General features: G+C 47.0%; 1 protein-coding gene across 3 annotated transcripts in view; it reads left to right on the top strand.

Moving 5' to 3' along the window:
* LOC126248096 (neurogenic locus protein delta) overlaps nucleotides 1–21,218 on the top strand; it is a 1,462,003-nt gene extending 1,440,785 nt beyond the window's left edge. For all 3 annotated transcript variants that reach the window (XM_049948762.1, XM_049948763.1, XM_049948764.1), the window contains 6 exons: nucleotides 548–605; nucleotides 6,329–6,580; nucleotides 12,489–12,549; nucleotides 17,572–17,872; nucleotides 18,238–19,625; nucleotides 19,826–21,218. In XM_049948762.1, coding sequence (XP_049804719.1) covers nucleotides 548–605; nucleotides 6,329–6,580; nucleotides 12,489–12,549; nucleotides 17,572–17,872; nucleotides 18,238–19,625; nucleotides 19,826–19,955 — 2,190 coding nt within the window. In that variant the 3' untranslated portion in view covers nucleotides 19,956–21,218. The remainder of the gene's footprint in view (nucleotides 1–547; nucleotides 606–6,328; nucleotides 6,581–12,488; nucleotides 12,550–17,571; nucleotides 17,873–18,237; nucleotides 19,626–19,825) is intronic.
* The last annotated feature ends 310 nt before the right edge of the window (nucleotides 21,219–21,528 follow it).

Genomic DNA, 21,528 nt, shown 5'->3' with positions numbered 1-21,528 from the left:
CGAGCTGCTCAGTTATTTCGAAGCACTTACGCCGTTTCGCTATGGGAGTCAGAAAGATCGTTTAAGGCAATGGAAAATGTTACACCTCGTATCCACTGATTTAACTGAATCACCTTTTTGTGAATTAAATATAATCCTGCTGTTCAGCGTCTATTTCACGCCTTGTTTTCCTTGTACTTATTCTTTCCTGTACTGTCTTTAGTTGCCACGATTGTTGGCCACCAACTCTTTGATGTAGCTGGAGATGTTTTTTGTTAGCTTTGGGTACGCGTTTCTCTTCTCAATTATTATTTACTGTACTGCAACGGTTCTGACTTGGCTAGTGAGCTGACGTGTGGGTGTCTAAGTATTCCACTTTCGTGGGTGCTATTTTGAAGCAGAATTCGTTGCATTACAGTGTGCCTTGCTTTTCCTGCTGTTGCGGCTGTGTGTGTGTACGCAAAGAGCTTTTAAGCCCTGCGAAGAAAATGTAATAAAAAGTGTAAACATTTAGTCCTGGAGATTTGCTTAAGAGCGCAATCGAGATAAGCGTGGTTGCTTGTTGCAGGGGACTTTCTCGCTGATAGTGGAGGCTCTGCACGATAACGAGACGTCGAGAAGCGGAGGTAAGTAGAAACCCTAGGCTGGCGCCAGCTGCCCTTCCTGTTGCAATGCGCTCCACTTCCGACGCGCAGCACTGCGCCCGTTTCCGATGCTCGCTCGCCTAGCAAGTATCAAAGCCCTCTTGCCAAACAATTAAAACTACCTCGCTCATGCCTTCTCCCTTACAGAAGCTACTGTCTAGCTTTTCTACCATCTTTAATTCCATCCGTGGATTTCTCTGCCGTCTTCCCTTCGGAATTACTTCGGTCAGGGTAGTGAACCAGCATAATTGTCTAATTGTTCGAAAACTCATCCTCGCCCTTCGTCCTTAAATCGAGAAGGGGGTGAAGGAGTCGTTGAAGAAACATCTTTTATACGGTAATACTTGTTTGCTATGAACAATATCGGTCGGGATTGAACATGCAAAGTATGTACAGAAGGAATAAAAGCAAAAACTCCTTTCTTTAACCTAAAATAAGTTCCTTCGGTGTATGGTTTCGCCTGAACCATGAAAACTTTTTTCGCACCACTTTGATGGAGTAAACCCACTTGTAGACCAATGTTTACATACTGAACTTTCACCTCTGCTGAGATATCCATCCTACCAATTTGCTTATATGTTGCTGCATGCAAACTAGCTGTACTGCGCGTCCAGCATAGTGAACAAGCGGCTTAATGTTTTCACAGACTTCATTCAGACTGGAAGTGTTTTCATATTCCAGCACGCTTCTGTGGGGATGGGGCGGAGCGATTTTTAAATTCCTCCATAAACGTGATGTAAATACTGGTGTGGTTCCTTCAATAAGACAAGTCAATACCCACACCCTCCCATTCCCTGTTATTAAGACCTCAGTGCCAAGGGGACAGTGAGCTGTTAATTCCTCTTCTTTGCGCTAAAGAGCTTTGATACTTGTAAATATTTCATTGGCTGTTTCATTTGGTTAACAAAAATTCGCATGTGGTGCAAATGTTATGCTGACTTCGTCAGAATTTCGATATGAGCCCATAGCTATTTGCCGAATGAGAGGTTGTGAATTGTGACAGTGTGTGAAAACAGCTTCCCTTCCTCAGATTATCCTTTGTGAAATAAAGACACTGTTTCTTGAGATAAATTTGCTGTATTTGAGAGGGGTGCAGTATATATTCAGTGTTGGACCGTAGGTAATGCTCCTCAGTCACTCTTCAAGTACATGCTTGTCTAAAAAATCGACTAGTACTGTTGGCCTGTGTTGCCAGTAAAGCCTTGGCATTCGGGAGGACGACGGTTCAATCCCGCGTCCGGCCATCCTGATTTAGGTTTTCCGTGATTTCCCTAAATCGCTCAAGGCAAATGCCGGGATGGTTCCTTTGAAAGGGCACGGCCGACATCCTTCCGCGTCCTTCCCTAACCCGACGAGACCGATGACCTCGCTGTCTGGTCTCCTTCCCCAAAAACAACCCAACAAAGCCCTGGCATGCCCGCAGATGTCGACAGCGTTTCCATGACAAATGATGCGCAGGTAGTGGCCGGCCTCCTTTACTCGGAGGGACCACTGGCCGCTTCCCGTGAGCACCCTTACCACTTACACCCCTTCCTCAGCCAAACGCAGGCGCAACGCCCGCGACGACAACTCATTATTTCGCAATCGCCCGCGGCCGTCCTGCGCTTCCTGACGCCCGTCGATAGCCCTGGCATTACCTGCGGTCGAAGTAACACTGGGGAGTGGGACAAGGTAGCCCCCACTTAAATCTCTGACGCTGTCGCTATTAATTAGGACTGACGGATAGTATTCTTCTCCCGGAATTTAAAATGGGGATGCCTTTTTTTGTTTTTGCGTCACGCCTTACCTTGTGTGTAGAGTACTTCTCTGTGACCGTATTTTTTCCCTCGGGTAGTATAATCACATAGGGTGCAAGTTTTTAATAACGGAGGGAATCTTCCTAGTATTCTGAAGCACTGATTTTCTCCCGCTCGTATTTAACTTGGGCCCATAAATCTCCGTTGTGGTGGTATCGCGCCTATTATTTCCGAAAGGTTAGTTCCTTTACTAGAATTAGCGGGATCGGAATCCTTCATCATCGTGTCGACCGTGATGTGTTCGCTAATTTTGGCAATTTTTGTTAGCAATTATAATGTCTGACGGCGACTGCCGGACGGGTAGTGGAACGTTGTCATTTCGGCCGTTTCAGAGAATGGATATGTGGGTGATAGCATGTAGGCTAAGCTGGAACTTCTCTCCAGCACAACTGCGTTACCGTTATTTGCAACGGATCCTGCACACCGCGCCTCCGTGATATTGCGCACGAACGTAAGCTGGCTGTATATGCCATAACTGTAGTGCCCAGCTTTTCAGCTGGCGGTTTGCACCGCCACAGCCTGATGTATCGGGTTAAGCAGTTCTCAGTTGTAAACTAACATCAAGATGATGGCTCCATTAAAGCTTGAGTGGGATAGGTTTAATATCGCTCCGTATTTGCACTAAAATTAGTTACCAATTTACTAACGCCGCAAAAGAGATTAAAACACGGACCAGTTCTCATATTGTAGTAAAGACTAAGGATGAAAGTCTGTCTGGTGGCTTGAACTCTTCACTCCCTCGGCCGAAGAGGGCTCGAGATATCGGAAATGGAATCGAGACATTTGTTATAACTCTCAGCTGGGTAATTGTAGAACACCAGCGTAAAATCATGAAGGTGAAACATCTGAAAACTTACGTAGCGTGTTAATGGAAATGCAGACCAGATGCAGGGTGTAGCAGTTGTGCAGCAAAATAGTGATTACACGTAGAATGGCGTTGACCAAGCGGCGTAATCGATCACCGTAAAGTTTTTCACCCTTCAAGATACAACCAAGTACTTAAGACATAACCTTGGCCAGATATAGGCAAATTTTTTTGTGGTGGTATGTCCCATCGTAATCCCCGCCATGTCGATCAGGATCCCATTTTCGCATATGTCTGTAGTTTACAGTACCAGATTCGAAAAGTAGATGATGCCTGTCTTTTACGTAGAGCGACACGTTGTGTGAGAAAAACGCCTGGATGTCTCCCGACCCTGTAGGAAATTCTGTGCTTGTAGCGGTCTCTCTCTGCTGCGCGTGCAATAATAAATAAGGCAGAGATCCGTCAGTAGCACCTATCGCTGCTGACAGGTAGCAGCAGTTCGCAGGTGTACTCAGATGCCAAACATGCCTGGCAGTATACCGGAGCCATTAGTGTTTTACTCGACGTGGATTAAGCGAGGGCCGCCTCCGAAGGAATAACAGCGGACGCAGAAGCTGCGTTACAGTTCCCACGGCTGCCGCCAGTGGGGGCAAGGCCCGGTTTTTCTAGCTCACCGGCTTTCCTTGGCCATCGCCGCTTCGCAGTGTTTGCCTTACTAGTTCGCCGGCCGAGTATGAAAATACTACGCAAACTGCTCTTCCATACAGGCTGTCTGCTCTAAGGACGTATTAGTAATTTGTCGCCAAACGTCAGTATAACCACTCTCGTCCCCTCATGAACTCGAAAGTAACGTATAAGTCGCATCAGGGTACTGCACGCCAAAGAAAATGTACATGGCAACTTGTTTTAATCAGTCGATTTTTTTATATCAGTAATCGTGATTCAGAAGTACGAATAAATGTTACACAAAGTAAGTCAACTGAACCAACGGTTTTGAAACAGGGTGTAGCCTGTCAAGTCTTCGGTAAACAATACTACTTTTGAATAAACAGAGTAACCGAAGACAGCGTAAAATGAACTAAGATAGTGGGAATATAAAGAATGACATTTACTGCATTAAACCAAATTCCTTATTCAGAGGTACGCAACACAGTGGGTAAACTACCTAATGTTCTAGCATACCAACTATAATCCTCAGTGAAATAGTGCTGAAGAAATGTGAACAATATTCCATGCTGATTTTATATGAAAACTCCATCTAAATTTGACAAGAGGTTTCTCTAGGAAGCATCGAACGCTCTCTCTCTCTCTCTCTCTCTCTCTCTCTCTCTCTCACACACACACACACACACCTTGCCCCTCCCTCTCCCCCTCCCTATCTTACGTTTGCAAACCATGCCTCCCAGCGGTACTCCTGTAACGACGAATATTTGCGTCGCTAAACGCAGCTGTTATCCACAGCCTCATCCTAATGCATGCAAACGTACTTTCGCATGGCCTCGCATCCAGATAAATGCCAGATTCTCCAGGGCACAAGACCAGTTCCAGTTTGTCTCCACTTTTTCCCCGCGCACGGACGTTCCTTTTATTCTTCCGGGCGGCCATTTCGTTCCGGACAGGTGGCTTCAAAAAGCCTTTGGATGTTTCCACGACGAGGCTGACATTTCATTAATCTGCACAAGGTTTTGTTCTGTAGCGTCCATTGGCAGATTCCCACGACTGTTTCACTCTTCCAAGGGCGGCGGGGATGAGTCCGTAGCGAATGAGTTGCTAGCATTTCTAAGACATTATTGGACGCCATAGTGTATGCGGCGTAGTGGTAAAATGCCAGACGAGACATTCAAAGGTCTCGGATTTGGTACCCAGTGAGTCGTATTTCTCTATGTCACATTTTCACCGCTGGCAATTTTTAAGGCAAAAAAGTAGAATTGCGGTCTGGTTCAGTATCTGCGTAAAAGTGAACGTCCCCCTTTAACTGATTTAAGGGCGGTAGGACGTCAAACGGGCCGACTTGGAGCAGGAGAGTCACCACAGGACATTTTAATTTTACAAATAAATTCATAAAACTTTGTCACCATGACCAGGAAGGATTGAAGACTCACGCTTATCGCAGTGGAAGTTCAAAAACGTAGCAAAATACCTTTTTTTAGATGTGAAATTTCATCATTTTTCACTTCTTACTGGCTGCATTTGTTGCTATAGGTACACTTTTCTTCCTAAGTAAGAGAGATTCTTCGATGAATTTTTCGTAGCATACAAACAGTAGTTACAGGTGTATGAAATTCTAGAATTTTCCAAATCTATTAAACTGTGGAAAAATTGAGATAATTAACTATAAAACTTGTTTTTTCTAAACATTAAGTTTAAAATCTAACAGTTCATTCAATTTTTCATAAATTAAATGACTTCTAGAGTTTCATACATCTGTAACTATGGTTTGTATGCTGTGCAAAAGTCATCGAAGAATCTCTCTTACGAAGAAAAGTGTACCTATAGCAACAAATGCAACCAGTAGTAAGTGAAAAAATGATATTCCACATGTAAAAAAGTTTTGTTACGTTTTTGAGCTTCCACTATGAGTATGAATCCTGAATCATTCCTGGTCATGGTGACCAAGTTTTATGAATTTATTTGTAAAAGTATAGACAGTGGAAATTAAAAGTCCTGTGGTGCCTCTCCTGCTCCAAGTCGGCCCGTTTGACTAAGACCATGCACAGTAAAGCTATCTGATAGGTTTTTAACTCTGCTCGGAATGAACATTTTAGGTCACAGAGTACGATGTTGGTTGGTGTCGAATGTGGCTGTGCTGTTACCACACCGTCCACCCCTCCCCATCCACACTGCCGTAGTTCATTGCCTTCCTTTGCACATATGTACAACTGCTGGTTCCGGATCAACTTAGACATTATAGAATGCTGCTGCTGCCGCTTGCTGTATGTTGCTCCCCCACTGTCTCGGCAAACCACTTCCATTCGATCCTACTTCCTCACCCTCGCCATCTTTATCTGCAGTCCTTCCGTGCCTCACTCATTTCTTTCGCTTAGCTGGCAAGCACTGACTGCTGTGGTGGGACGATGGCCAGTATATGTGTGTTCCGCCCGCAGGCCAGACACTGATCGCGCGGCTGACGACGCAGAGGTGGTTGGACGTGTCTGCTGAGTGGACGCAGGACGAGCATCGGTCTGCCCACTCGGTGATGCGCTACGAGTACCGCGTCACCTGCGACCCGCATTACTACGGGCCAGGCTGCGTCACCCTGTGTCGCCCGCGGGACGACAACTTCGGCCACTGGACGTGCTCCACCGAAGGCCAACGGGTCTGCCTCGTGGGCTGGCAGGGCGATTACTGCCTAAAGCGTAAGTATTCACCGCTATTCTTCCTTGTAGTTTGCCTCAAGATCTGTACGGGAATCTCATTCTGTTCTTCACTGCCATAGTCCACTCGTATCAGTTGCTTTTCATATCTTTCAAAATCCAGTAGCTCTGTAGGTAATCTAATTTTGACGCGGCTGACACGAGGTTAAAATATTTCCGTACGTCAGCAGCTCAACAATTACGGTTGTCTGGAACTTACCGTTTAATATCATCGTATCTGACAACATTTCTCGTTCTGTATAATGGTAGTACATAGTGCAAAAAGTACTTCACCTTTTATCGCTATTGGCCGGCCGGTGTGGCCGTGCGGTTAAAGGCGCTTCAGTCTGGAACCGCGTGACCGCTACGGTCGCAGGTTCGAATCCTGCTTCGGGCATGGATATGTGTGATGTCCTTAGGTTAGTTAGGTTTAATTAGTTCTAAGTTCTAGGCGACTGATGACCTCAGAAGTTAAGTCGCATAGTGCTCAGAGCCATTTGAACCATTTTTTATCGCTATTCCGTGACCTTGTTTGAATACGTAAGCTTGTAATTCCGATTAGACCGTGGCGCCAGCACATATCTTGATCTCTCTGCCGTTCGAGAATATTATAAACCTCCAGGGATGATGTCGCTCAGCAGCTCGTGGTCTGGTGGTAGCGTTCTCGTTTCCTGTGCACAGGATCCCGGGTTCGATTCCTGGCGGGGTCACGGATTATTTTCTGCCTCTAGATGACTGGGTGTTGTGTGTCTTTAATCATCATTTCATCATTGACTCAAAAGTCGCCGACGTGGCGTTAGCTAAATAGGACTTGCAATTTCGGCAGCCGAACACCCCGCATGGGACCTCCCGGCCAACAATGCCGTACGATCATTTCATTTTTTTTTAAGGATAATTTCAGAGTTTGTATTATGAATTACACGGAGACGGTGATGGATGACGCGGAAATCGCCAGCAAGACATTGCAGTAGTGGACTAAATATAATACCTTTATTCTCGCAGCAGCTTAGACGTGCTATGTTAGCATTGTTTCACAATTACTAAAAATCAAGTCGGTTCGGTCACAGAAATAACACTTCAGAAAGTAGATTGCAGCGTCAGTAAAACCACTGTTACACTTAAATTTCATGCTGACATGGTGTAACAGGGACTTCCGAAATTCATTTCATGGCTCTCATCGTGTCTATTTTTGCAAAAGCCGACACAAGGAGGTACATGGCAAAATTTGTAATACGGCTGTCTCCTGTGTTTTCAATTGCTTTATTATTTCGCCGATGTACATTCGAAGTCACTGCAGCATCACTAGAGCTTATGTTGTTGTAAGGACACATCACAACACTTGAAAGAACACGCGCCTGTCACATAAAACACAGTTCTGCAAGTTTCGTCGATATTTGTTTCTGGCGTGTTCAATTTTTAATTCCCACAAAACTGGAAACTTGGAGCTGACGCTGTGACTTCGAATTGCACATTAAGAAAAAGTGCTACTAAAAACAAAAAATGGAGTTAACTTCCCCATTTCAAAAGTCGTCGAAGTTGGAGTGATTAACCTAGAAGTGCAGCGACTAGCAATTCTCTCTCCATCCCCCCCCCCCTTCGCCTCCCTGGGCAAATTTTTTTTTTATAATCTTCAGACAGTTTATAGCGACAACTATGTACAACGAGTTGTTGGGTCCGTTAGAAGGATTGAAAACGGTTTCCGTATTCCGCAAGCGTCCTCTTGACTCACGTATTACCATTCATCACCGCCTTTACGAGCTGCAGCTTCGCGCTGAGACGCCAGTCATTAGGCACTGCAGCCGTTCATTTCGGCGCACAGATACCCCACAGGAGCCGGTCCAGTCGACGAGGAGATGACCACGGTTGCAGTCGTCAATTGGTTTCTTAGCGGTGTAAATACTGGCTGAGGCGACTCCTTAATGAAGTGCGGTCCTGGGTTCGAAGTGTTTATCCCGAGCATCTCAATTAGTCATTATGGGACATAATAGCGGCGGGTATGGATTCCTTTCCCAGACGGCGCAGCTTCCCACGCTCGGCGCGGCCGGCCGTAACGCGCTGTACGGGGCCAGCCGGCCCCGGCCCCAGCACACAAAACAAAAAACACTCCCAGATATTCCACACTCGCCGGTATTCGTGCATTCTCGGCTTAACCGGGGCCCGATGCGGCTGTTCTCCGCACACTTCCTCGTATTTCTTTTTAGTCGCGCAGCGCCGAGTGAGACGAACGACTAAAAGCGAAAGGCAGCCGAGACAAAGAAAACTAATTTATGGATTAAAAGCCAGCGAGAGACAATCGGTCGTGGTCTGCGGCGTAGAAATTGCGAGTTACTGTATTCGTGTGACTTGCGGCTCCGAGCTGATGACAGTAATTGTCTTCCGAATGACGGATACTCGCGTAACCAGCTAACAGCCACTGCATCTCGAACGAAGCACGGCTTGTTTGTTTTGCTATTAGCAGTGAAATAGTTTCAGGCGAAGCGTTTTAAATTTACGTGTTTTTGAGAGAAGTTAAATATCTATTTGCAAGCTTTAACATAACTGTGGGCACGATTATACCGTTCAGCGACCGCCGTAAATTCGTAGAGATTTGCAAGTCCGTCCATTTCACCATCGAAAAGCTTAACGAAGTCCGTAATCCTTCTTCGTGGGGGCAACGTTGTGTTTCCGCGTCGCGTGATCAAGTATTTCGACGTAGGCTGCAGCTGAGTTTTAATTTGCCAGCCAAGCCTATGAAGCTGTTCCAAGTTCAGTTTCGAACACTGCATTGTTTTCCTTACTGCAGTTACACTACAGAGACCGTAGGGTTCTCCTCGCCGCTGCCCCTTACAGGCTCACACTTCGCAGGACTCTCGGCCCTACACATAGACTTCTTGAGACTTCAGGCTACGACCTCGAAACTTGTCGCAAAAAACACTGAAAAAAACCCGAGGGGTTTCCATTTGAAACTCCTGTTTGCAGAATAAGTTCAAATGGCTCTGAGCACTATGGAACTTAACTTCTGAGGTCATCAGTCCCCTAGAACCTAGAACTACTTAAACCTAACTAACATAAGGACATCACACACATCCATGCCCGAGGCAGGATTCGAACCTGCGACCGTAGCGGTCGCGCGGCTCCAGACTGTAGCGCCTAGAACCTCTCGGCCACCCAGTCCGGCGCAGAATAAGTAGTTTCATCAGCTGCGAGTCAGCTAGCAGAGAGAGAAAAAAATCGTGTTAGTTGACCTTTGTATGGGAAAGTCTTACGACCAGATGTACAAAGTAAGCGATGAACTGATTTCAATCGAACGGGCCAGTATTAGGAAGAATCTGGGTTCACATTTCGGTCAGACCCCCCCCCCCCATATATATAAAATCCCCCTCCCTCCTCAGTATTGCTGTTTCTCCAGTGATATCAACAATTTAGTGATCGAAGGAGACTTAAGGTTCTTCCCGTCCGACCAGCCAGACTCATGTTTGTTTTTGATTTCTTGCCTTATTCATAAAGACATGGCAAATTGCCTTCCCCAAAACGATTTAGTTCAGTCTCTAGTAACGTCGATGGGACCTTGAAAAATACATATTCTCTGCCGTACCTCGTTCGGACATCCTTACGGAGCATGGCAACAGAAAAAATTGGAAACAGAAAAGTTACGCTTTATTTTGTTTACAAGAAGGAATAATCCTCGTGGTGATGCCATTGTTTACTAAGATTGTGCCGAGTTAATAAAGATAGAAGCGTAGAAAGTGCAAAAAAAATCGCGATTGTACTGTCGTACTTGATGTTAAAGGAAAGTAAATTTGGGAGAGAGACAGACAGTGATGTCCTTCGCAACGACACGGGTAGCGGAAGAACTGTTTCTGAGTTAAACGCCCCGGGCGACGCAGCAGTAGCAGCGCTTCTTAATGAAGGGGGAGGTGTTTTTGTGTGTGACTAGGGCTAGTCGCGGATACAGGTGCAGGTTAGCCAGCGGCGCGGCCGTGCGCCGGCAGCATCCTCGATACATTCAGATCTGTGGGAAAGAGCGCCAGCAGGCGCTGTTGCCACGCCGTCCGCACGATATTGTGTGCTAGAGCCGGCCGCCGCCTCCGCCGCCGCCGCTGCCGCTGCAGCCCGCCTCCGCCGTTCTTTTATTTTCCCGAAAGCTTCCGACATCTCGTCGTATTAACATATCCACCCTTCCTCCTCGCTCCCCGCTACGATCAACAGCCTGTACCCGCTTCCCGGCACACACTGTTTCTCTGCGAGGGATAAAAGGGGGCGAGGGTTGCGCCTCGGCGATTACTCTTCATCTTAACTTTTTGCCGCGTTAACCCGAGTAGAAGACTTTTCCTGGAAGGGGAAAAAAGGCTTACTTTCTCACGCAATTAGTTACACGAAGATGCCGATCGCAGCTCCCTAAGCAGCGCGCTTGTACGAATTTTCCCCGGACGCTATCAGTCTTCCTCTTCCGACGTTTTTACTTCTCTCGACACTTGCCTCCCTCCTCGGGCCGGCCTATTTAATTGTGCTCAGCCCCACCGCCGCGACGACGAGTAGGCTTTTTTTTGTTTTGTTTTGGTAACACGATCCGAAATGGCGAGAGGCTTGTGGCGAGGAGCAGTGGCCTCGATGAGCGGCGGCCCGGTTGCGGCATTGAGACACACAAAAGCGACATCCGCGGGGCTTTAAAGAGCCGCCTTAAAGGCCTTCCGCAGACGCAGACACCTCCACCCTGCCCCGCCCTCTGCATTCAGCGCTGCCCACGCGTCCCCGGGAACTGTCACTCTCGTGGCGTGCGGCCGCGCTAATAAATGGCGCTTCGCGCTTCACAGTGTATCACCTGTTTCCACGCTGTTACATTTTTCGTTGATCCCCAGTCAGTTTAGCCACGTGCTCGCGCCGGGTAGGGGGAGAAGTGAGTATCGTGCTCAAGAGCCCGAGGGGTTTCCATTTGCAACACTGTAAACAATATTGGCTCATGGCGCTATCTACCGTTACATAAAATTTTGTTCCACTATCACAGAATTACCTATTAGTCCATAATGGATAATATTTTTATGCATATTTCATTACCTGAGAGTATACAATATGGGAATATATGCATTTAACGAGCGTTTGAATGTCGGTAGCTATTGATACCACAGTGACCAGCTCGTTTCTTTGTTGTTACTTTTTACAATTACACAGGTCAGTTACCTCACACTGTTAAAGGAAAGATGTATGTATCGTGGTTATTAGGCTCTAACAGTGTCTTAACATTCGGGGATGTTGGTTTGTTAATTGTGAGCAACCGTTTTAATGAGTGCGTTCTCTGAATATCGTACTCTGCTGCTCGAAGTGTAGCTTAAGGGCCAGTTGCTCGAGAAGTTATCAGCTAATTGATATTCTATGTACGCGCCAACTTGTCGACCCCCCCCCCCCCCACTACTCTCTCTCTCTCTCTCTCTCTCTCTCTCTCTCTCTCTCTCTCCATCCATCCATCCCTTTGGATGTTTCTACCTTAGTGTACAGGAAACGATGATAGGTGGGTCACTTTCGTAGGCAAGAGGCGGTCAATTTTCTGGTTGACTTTGTCGGTGGCGGAAGTAGTGAGCCTTCAGGACGAGCTCCCAAGAGGCGCGGCGACATTTTAAGGAAGACGGGAAATTTATTTCTGTCGCTGCACAGTCCCTGTGGCCGCCGGCCGTGAAAGGCTGGGGGAATTTTTCGTTGGTTCGCGTGCCACGGGCCGTCACGGAGCTTCGCCATTGTCAGGCGCACCGCCATTGTCAGCCGAGTGATAAGCCATGGGTCCTAACAGCCCGCCTTCCGCACTGCGCCGAGGCCTGCCCACGAAACTCGAAAGCCGTCCACCACCCTTGCAGTTAGAACACAAGGGCAGCGCCGTTATGTAATGTTTCGCTGAGTACTGATGACGTCTTACAACGAAATTTTTTCTGTTTTTTTTCAGCGCGCTGTCTTCCTGGGTGTGATGAGCAGCACGGACATTGCACGAAGCCCAACGAGTGCCTGTAAGTACTACTTTCACTACTTCATTAGCTTTCTGCAGTAGTGGCTGAATACTTGTAACATATGTTGTTTAGGTGAGTGCCAGTGCATTGTAGGTTTTTCTTCGTACTAGTCTGCATAAAAATAAATTTCAAACTTACAAATTAATATTTCAGATGTGTACCGTGAATAGTTGGGAATGTGTAATGGCATTCGTAGTTCATTATACGTGATTGTAGGACAGCATAACGGGGAACTAATGGCGCAGTCGAGCGTCCACGTATCTATCAAGGGATCGCCAGCATGGCAATAAACCGTTGTGAGAAGTCAGAGCATTCTAGGGATAGCGTAAATACGATTAAGACTTCGTGTATACAGTAACGGAAGCGTGTATACAATAAAGGAGGAGACACCACTTCCTTAAAATTTACAGCTGTTACTTCGAAAATACGCTGCATACACTACGACACCAGTCTTTGCTTTTGTATCAACCACGAGATAAATTAATTACCTTTGAAGGTAAAGTAGGAGTAAAGTAACACGAACCCAAAGTTCCTTACTTACTTTCTAAAGTAACGAGAAAAAAAACCTGTCCAATTAACACGACACTGTAATCATCTGCCTGTTTCCTGTTCACCTCCCTCCGTCCCACACTCAGCGCCCCCCCCCCCCTCCCCCACCCCGAAGCCGAACTAAAACAAAAACAGTTACGCAGTTTCAACGCAACGGCGGTGTGGCAGCGCAGCGTAATGAAGTACGCACTAATCAATTAATGTACTCCTGTGCCGTTCTTAAACGGTGTAATACGCACATTAGCTCTGTAAATTTTGTGGGGAAGAAGTTGAGATATTTACAAGTGGAAACGGAATCCAGCGCATGAAGCCGTCGGCGAGCGATTGTTATTCACCGCGAGTCGGCGGCTGAGGTAGCTGTCCGTCAGTCATCGGGTTTACTAAATTACACTAGAGTGCATCGTCGAATTTGCGACATTTGTGTAAGCGTGAATAGAGTTGGCAGTGGCTCGGGGAGGTATCTCCTTGACCTGCATACTGAATCCCTCACCGTGGGAACAGGCAGGCGTGGCGGCTTGGCTTGCTCGTTGCAACTCAATGAGATTCACATGTGGCCGGTGGACAGTCGCGGCCAACGGCAACTAGGTGGCTAGCGCCGCCGCAACCGCTGCGCGCCCGCAAAACCACACACCTCTCACAGTGCTCACAAACGATTAACTTCCTATTTAGATCACTTATTTCCTCATTCGATAGTAGACACTTACACACAAGCTTCTAGAATGTCAGAAACATCGCAGTGGCACCGAATTGCTTCTTCAAATGCGGAGAGACGTGAAATGCTTGCGAATATGTGAAACACCTATGGTTCTCTCAAAAGCCAGGAGCGCGTACGGCGGGGGGTGAGGTCGGAGAACCTGGCAAGTTCGTGTAACTAAAGTTTAAGGCACTCACTAACCGTGTAAGGTCTCCGTGGTGACGGAGGGGGGGGGGGATGAAAAGGGGAACACTGCTTGCTTACCGCCCGATAAGCGACACAGCGGGACTACTGTTGCGAAATCGTCGTCCCCCGGGTTATCTCGCCCTGTTCGCTGTGCTGCTGTTCTCACCCTTCTCGGCAGTTACCGCTTCCCCTGCAGACATCGTTCTGTGTATACAGCGTATTGTTACAAAATAGGTTCAATCCCGTCTCCAGCCATCCTGATTTAGGTTTTCCGTGATTTCCCTAAATCGTTTCAGGCAAATGCCGGGATGGTTCCTTTGAAAGGGCGCGGCCGATTTTTCCTTCCCCATCCTTCGGGTTCGAACTTGTGCTCCGTCTCTAATGACCTCGTTGTCGACGAGACGCTAAAAAACACTAACCTAACCTAGCCGTTACAAAATAACGAAGAACAAATCCGGAGCTGTTAACCGTATAATCAGAGTGGCCATTCGTGACATCGCACAAGTTGTACGATTGCTAATGAACACTGAATTCGGACAGTGCTCGACAGTAGTAATGTTGATCTCCAGGGAAAAATTTTAACGTCGTCACAAAAATGTCATTGTTAAATTGACATTTGTATCTCTAGAACACCGGTGTAGTATGAAACTGTAGTAAGTGGATTATGGCTGTCAGTAGTAAATTTTCCTCTGTTTACCTTCATCGGTGACGTTTCTGACTTAACGCGACAGGAGTTTTAAAACCTGCCCCTTTTTTTCTGACAAAGTACCTGATTTTGAAGATGCTTGTAGTGAAACAGCCGGACTGGCAACAATATTTTGCTGAAGTTCTTTAGTTCGCAATCATGCACAGCGCGACTAACTTCGTAAGCATCGAGAGAGTTCAATTAAACATTGCGTTACTTGGTATTACACGAATATATAGTGCGTTCACCAAAACTGACCGTTCGGCAATTCCCACAGAAAACAACGAACAGTTAGTGTGAACAGTACTAGTTTAGTGTCATTAGTTTGAGAGAAAATGTGGGTGAAATACGAATTGGTGGTAAGCAGTGTGATAGTGACGAGAGAATTTTGACACGCGCGTGCTTTGGCGGCGGCCGTGGGAATGTCGCCATTTTCGGCGGCTGCCGGAGCGCGGAGTGTACCCGCGCGGTGGCTTACGGAGAAAGCCATCAGCCTCGCCTCCATACAAAGGAGGAGGCAGCTAGCGCCAACCGGCCGCTATCGTGGCCGTCTTCTTGCGCCTAACGAGCTGGTGGCGTACGGCGTTCAGCGGGGGCGGCTGTGTGCTCACATTCCTGGCCGCGCCAGAATAAGGGCAGGCGGCGAATACATTAGACAGCGCAGCGCTAATTAGCCCTCTGGGTAGCGGTCCCACGCCGATTAATTGGCCGCTACCTGCTCAGACCTCGTCTTATCGCTCCAGTCCGCTCTAGTCTGTGGTTCCATTTTTTTCTGGCCGTATTACCTTCCGACGCCCGATTTTGAAGTTCAGAAACAACCGGTCTAGTACAGGCAATAAAAGTGTTGCAGCTAGAAGAGACTCCTCAATATAATGCTTGTTTCGGGGGATTAGCGAGGTACGTGGGTTACATCGATCGTGACACTCGAATCGGCGCGAAACGACTTCCTCTCGTCTTCTATATCACATCTTTCACTTATACCCAATGCCCTCAATTATTTGATCGATATAGTCAAAATACGTCATCCCCGAAAATTCTCATGTATTTCCATTGAAGACGCTACCTGGTATCTTAACACAAACTCATGTACTCTATCCTTCTTATCAGTGCTTTTCACAAATTCCATTCCGAGGAGAACGTCCTCATTTATCAGTCCTGTGACTTCATATTATAACAGGCCATCGATTAATGCCGTAGTTAAAGAACTTGTAGCTTCCTGATGGCACCTCTCACCACTGTTAAAACACACTGTAGTGTTTTTGCTCTCTAAAACATCGGCCACACGCGACTGTGCACTGTGTGTTAGCGTTTCAGTGGTAAAGCCGCCGTTTTTACGGAATATTCGAAGTTCTTTGGTGTCAGGAGGTACAGTGTGCCTTATTACCAAAATCAAAGCTGTTCGTTGGAATCGAGTGCCGTGTTTCTCGAGCGGACCTGCACCCAAATACTCGTTCAGTTCAGACTACATGTTGCGGTCAGCTGGTGATCGCGTCTCCCGTCGCAGCTACAATGACGTTTATGATTACGGGGTCCAGTGGCTGTAACGTCTGCGGCGTCGGGCGATTTACTTACTTACGAGCGGCCGAACACAGCTCTTCATCTGTTTGTTCCCGGCCTCCGTGCTGGTATACTGGAGTCTCATTTGTTCTGCACTGAAACCATTTTTGAACAATTTTAGATGGGCCTCTGGTTTGTGTTAACTTCAGGAATGCTAGGTCTGAGCTACCGGCAGATTTCTTCCGCCACAGGTCTAAATACAAAATACATTAATTTCGATGAGTGTAGTGTTTTACATGATAAAACCTTTAACTTGATCGCTGTGTGTTAACGCAATTTTGTGTTACTTGCTAGCATTTACCACCTAAAATACCCTTACAGTCTGATCATGCATTCGGCACTTCTGTGGGCGTTTAAGTGTGGAACAGTAATTGAAACATTAACCACTTAGTGCCGGCCGGGGTGGCCGAGCGGTTCTAGGCGCTACTGTCTGGAACCGCGCGATCGCTACGGTCGCAGGTTCGAATCCTGCCTCGGGCATGGATGTGTGTGATGTCCTTAGGTTAGTTAGGTTTAATTAGTTCTAAGTTCTAGGGAACTGATGACCTCAGAAGTTAAGTCCCATAGTGCTCAGAGCCATTTGAACCATTTTTAACCACTTAGTCTGTTATCCTACCACATTTCAGTACATACTCATTAGTAAGAGTCCCGTTGAACAGGTATCGCTTTGCAGGTAACCTGAGAGGCTTTGTGATAATGCTTGTGAGCATGAGGTGTTTAGGAGAACTGAGGGTCTTGCAAATCCTAATTATCAAATCGTAGTGAATTGGCATTTTCATTTGCAATGAAGCTTCATTGTTACTTGTACACTGTGTATTGTTATACTGACTATATCTTGTAATATAAAATTTATAGAGAGGTATTGAGATTCGTTTAAAACCTGCAGCATTATCCTTTAACAAGGTGCAATCATTTATATTCTGTTTGGGCTGGAAAAATCGTGGTGCATCTTGTAGTCCTCGCTCTGAGTCAAGTGTATCTTCACAGACTGCTTAAAGAAGAGTCAACTGGATGCTGTGTAAAAGTTAGCATCCTTTTCTTAAAGACATTAAAAGCAATCCACAGTGTGCATTCTACTACAATCTTGTCATCATTGTTGTCACTGTTGTTCCTAGTTGAGACTGAATGGTACAGCTAGTGTGCAAGTCTATTCATCTCTGCATAACTGCTGCAACCTGCAGCCATTTGAACCTCCTCATTGTGTCAAACCAGATTCTTCACCAGTTTCGACCCCCCACCCCTCCCCCGCTGTAACTATGATTACTACACACAGGGCATTTGCATTAATTCAGCTATAAGATCATATTACAGCTACAAGTTTCAGGTGTACAGCATGTCCTATCGTGTGCAGGTGCCACAGTGGCTGGAAGGGCCCCCTGTGTGACCAGTGCGAGCGCTACCCGGGCTGCCTACACGGCACCTGCCAGAAACCGTGGGACTGCCTGTGCAATGAAGGCTGGGGCGGGCTCTTCTGCAACCAGGATCTTAATTACTGCACCAACCACAAGCCGTGCCGGCACGGCGGAACCTGCTTCAACACGGGCCAGGGCTCGTACACGTGCTCCTGCCCACCCGGCTACACGGGCACCGACTGTGAGCGCCAGCTGGATGACTGTGCCCACCACCCTTGCCAGAATGGTGGAACTTGCAGGGTGAGTAACCTTTATAATGCACTTCTGATCTGTTCGAGGCCAGGAGTGATTATAGTTGATATGCGTTGTGAAACCTAAAATAAAAGTAATGAGAAAAACAGAAAAGCTGATACAATCGAGACAGCTGGTAGCCTTTTAAAACGTAGTGATAAGCACCCAAAACTATAGTGTAATGCACGATTTCAAGCAGACGTATGCCAATTAGATAAGTTTCCTTAAGAGGGATGTATCGTTCAGAATACACATTTTGTATCATTGCTGCCAAGTTTGCATTCACTAAGAATTGTGTGTCTCCATTAGAATAAGTAGTGGATGGGTATTTAGAATGTGTAGCTATACCAGGCACCTGTTTGTTTGTGCAACAGGAGAACGGAACTGGGAGCTTCCGCTGCGACTGCCGAAAAGGGTGGCACGGCCCGCATTGCGAGACGTCGGCACAGACGTGTGACAACGAGCCCTGCCGCAACGGCGCCACGTGCTCCGACACGGCACAGGGCTACCGTTGCCAGTGCCCTCCCGGCTACGACGGCGTCGACTGTGAGCACCAGATTGACGAGTGTGCCTCTGCGCCCTGCCTCAACAATGGTAGCTGTGTCGACCGCATCGCCGGCTTCGACTGCAACTGTCCTGTCGGGTTCTCTGGCAAGCGCTGTGAGATCAACATTGATGACTGCAAGGGCAATCCGTGCCTCAACGGTGGCACTTGCATCGACATGGTGAATCAGTTCCGGTGCCAGTGTGTGCCGGGCTACGTGGACTCACTGTGCCAGAACAAGGTGGACTACTGCCGGACCAAGCCGTGTGCCAATGGTGGCACCTGCACTGATCTGCTCAACGACTATCGCTGCGCCTGCCGGCCCGGATTCACTGCGAAGGACTGTAGTGTCGAGGTGGACGAGTGCAAGTCGAGCCCCTGCCTCAACGGTGGCACCTGTATCAACAGGGTGAACGCGTTCCAGTGCCGCTGCCCCGAGGGCTTCCACGGACCTGTGTGTGGTGACGAGGGCACGGCAGATGAGCATCAGGTGGTGCCTCCACCTCCACCACCTGCTGTGCCGTCGACGTCTGCACCGGCCGAGTCAGCCGCCGTGTGGAACGCTGCCAACAGCTCGCACCACCGCCAGGTGGAGAGTCAAGATGGTGGTGGCCTGTCACCGGAGCACGTTGTTGTGATCGCGACCATCTCGACGGCAGTGCCACTGCTTGTGCTGGTGGCTGCTGTGGTTGTCATGTGCATGAAGCAGCGCCAGAAACGCGAGCAGCAGAAGGCAGACGATGAAGCGCGCATGCAAAATGAGCAAAATGCCGTTCACAGCTCGATGGCAAAGCGTGCGGGCCCTGGTGATGCGCACATGATAAAGAATACCTGGGACAAGTGCTGCAACAATGTGGTTGCTGCGAACACGGCGCCTTCTCCAGAGGACGGTGGTGGGGGTGGCGGTGGCGGCGGTGGCGGCTCGACAGTGCCCAACATCGTCAGTGTGAGTGCTGGTGTGGACAGTGATTTGTGCTACCCCAAGGCACAGGTAGTGGACAATGGCGGGCCTGTGTACACGTTACACAGGACGAGGTCGCAAAAACAGTTAAATACGGACGCAGCAGCTAACCGCAGAACGTCGGCTCTGCTCAATGTAACCAGCAGCGCAAAGCTGGAGAAAGACTTTGACAACCTGTGTCCCAGTGCGAGGACATCTGTGACGGCGGAAAAGAGGATATCTGTTCTGTCCGTCGACTCGTCGCTTTGCAATGCGAGGTGAGTCGTTTTGCCAAAACAGAACTTGTACTGCTTAATGTGTGTTTGCAAGAGCTTGATTAAATGTGGATGCACACGCTTGTCGAGCGTTTCCCTCGAAACACTCCACACTCGTTTGCGTCATTTCAGTGGATGGCTACTGCGTGGACTGTGAGCATTCTGGGACTGGGAGTTCTAATATCCACTTCTCTTCTTTGCAGTGACCCCGCGTTGACAAAGCGAACGCATGACAAAGAGGGCAGCAACGTCCTGACTGGTCCCACAAGCAGCGTGTATGTGATAGACGAACATTTCCACCATCAGGACGGGCTACTCGCAACGGAAGTCTGAGTAGCCGTGCTGGATAGACTGTCGTCTAAAAAAGCGGAACTCGTGTGGTGTGTGCCTGGTGCCGTTAGTCGGTGTGAATGTGTTCTCGAGTGACTGATGTGCTTACTTGAAAGACTTAGCCTTTTCAGCTTAACGATATGAATTGGCTGTTGAAGGGTGATGAGTGTGAACTTGGTGAAGAAGAGGAGGAAAGCACCTGTACAGTTATTTATTTTTTCTGAACTCCTCAATTGGAAACTGTGCTTTTCCATCTCCTTCACAGAAAATGACGCAGGTTCATCATAGTACGCCACTGGTTGGTAGTAAGTGATGTACTAAATACTGATCATTGTAGTGCAACATTGTATCAGTAGATACCATTGTCACAGTGTAATCAGTTTACAAGAAAATGGAATAATGAAATCGTACGGCAGTTTCTCTCTCTCTCTCTCTCTCTCTCTCTCTCTCTCTCTCTCTCTCTCTCTCTCTCTCTCTCTCTCCCCCCCTCTCCCCCTCTTCCCCCCTCTCCCTCCCTCTCCCTCCCCCTCCCTACCTACTCTCTCCCTCCCCCATTTCTTTCTTTTTCTTTCCAGTCACGGTGAATCTAAATAAATGACTATGCAACTGAGTATCGTGTGCGCGATTATACGTACATTATTTGTGATTTGTCTGAAATGAAACTAAGTCAGTAATGTAAAAACAACTGAACTATTTATACAATTTTTATTTTAATTTTTAAATAAAGGCTTGTTAATATTCCAGTTTTCCAATTTGCCTGTTGACTGAAACTTGATAAATCCTTTGTGAGAGTAATTTGTTCAGTAAAAGATAGTGTCATTTTATATAAAAAATTGCAAGAGTATTTGCCATTGTTAGTGTGAAGTGGATACCAGACACTTTTTTGAACAAAGATACATGTTCCTGTTACATTATTAAAACTAAGTCATTTTCCATGTTTTTGGGATGTCAGCAGAAAGGGAAATATTTGTAAATTTATAAGGGTTGTGAACCAATCCTACTTTAGTCACTTTAGATAATTTTAGACCTTTCTGCAACACCTAAGACACTAGCATTGTTGTAATTTGTACTTACTGTCATTTGTTTTTGTAAGTTTCGGACGAGTTAGGAAATGTAAAGACTTTAAATTTAAAAATAAGTCAAAAGACCTTTTTGTATTATAATGTAAATTTATAGAATGAACTGTAATATTCTGTAAATAGTTACAAATTTTCGCTATAACTGTTCTTTCCTTTAATTAAAATGTCATTTGGCTATTTTTCCAAGTATTGAGGTTGTTCCTGAAAGATGTGAAATGTCGTTCAAACCAGCAAGTGTTAGTAAAACTTCTGTTCAAGTTGAAAAAGCATTTCACTCACTTTTCTCGTCCCACTGTTCCTGAATTTAGGAAAATACCTGATAATACTAAATAGGAAAATACTGCTATTAAGTGCTGCACAGTACCTTCTGAAATGCTGAACAAGCAGAAGCAGATAGTGTGGTGGCTGACACTAAAATGTTGTGAAATAGCTAGATACCTTCCACCCCTGAATTTATTTTTATTCTCTCTCTCTCGCTCTCTCCCCGTCTCCCCCCC

The sequence above is a fragment of the Schistocerca nitens genome, chromosome 3 (assembly GCF_023898315.1).
Source record: "Schistocerca nitens isolate TAMUIC-IGC-003100 chromosome 3, iqSchNite1.1, whole genome shotgun sequence".
Classification (NCBI taxonomy): domain Eukaryota; kingdom Metazoa; phylum Arthropoda; class Insecta; order Orthoptera; family Acrididae; genus Schistocerca; species Schistocerca nitens.
This window is presented reverse-complemented; position numbering and strand designations above follow the sequence as displayed.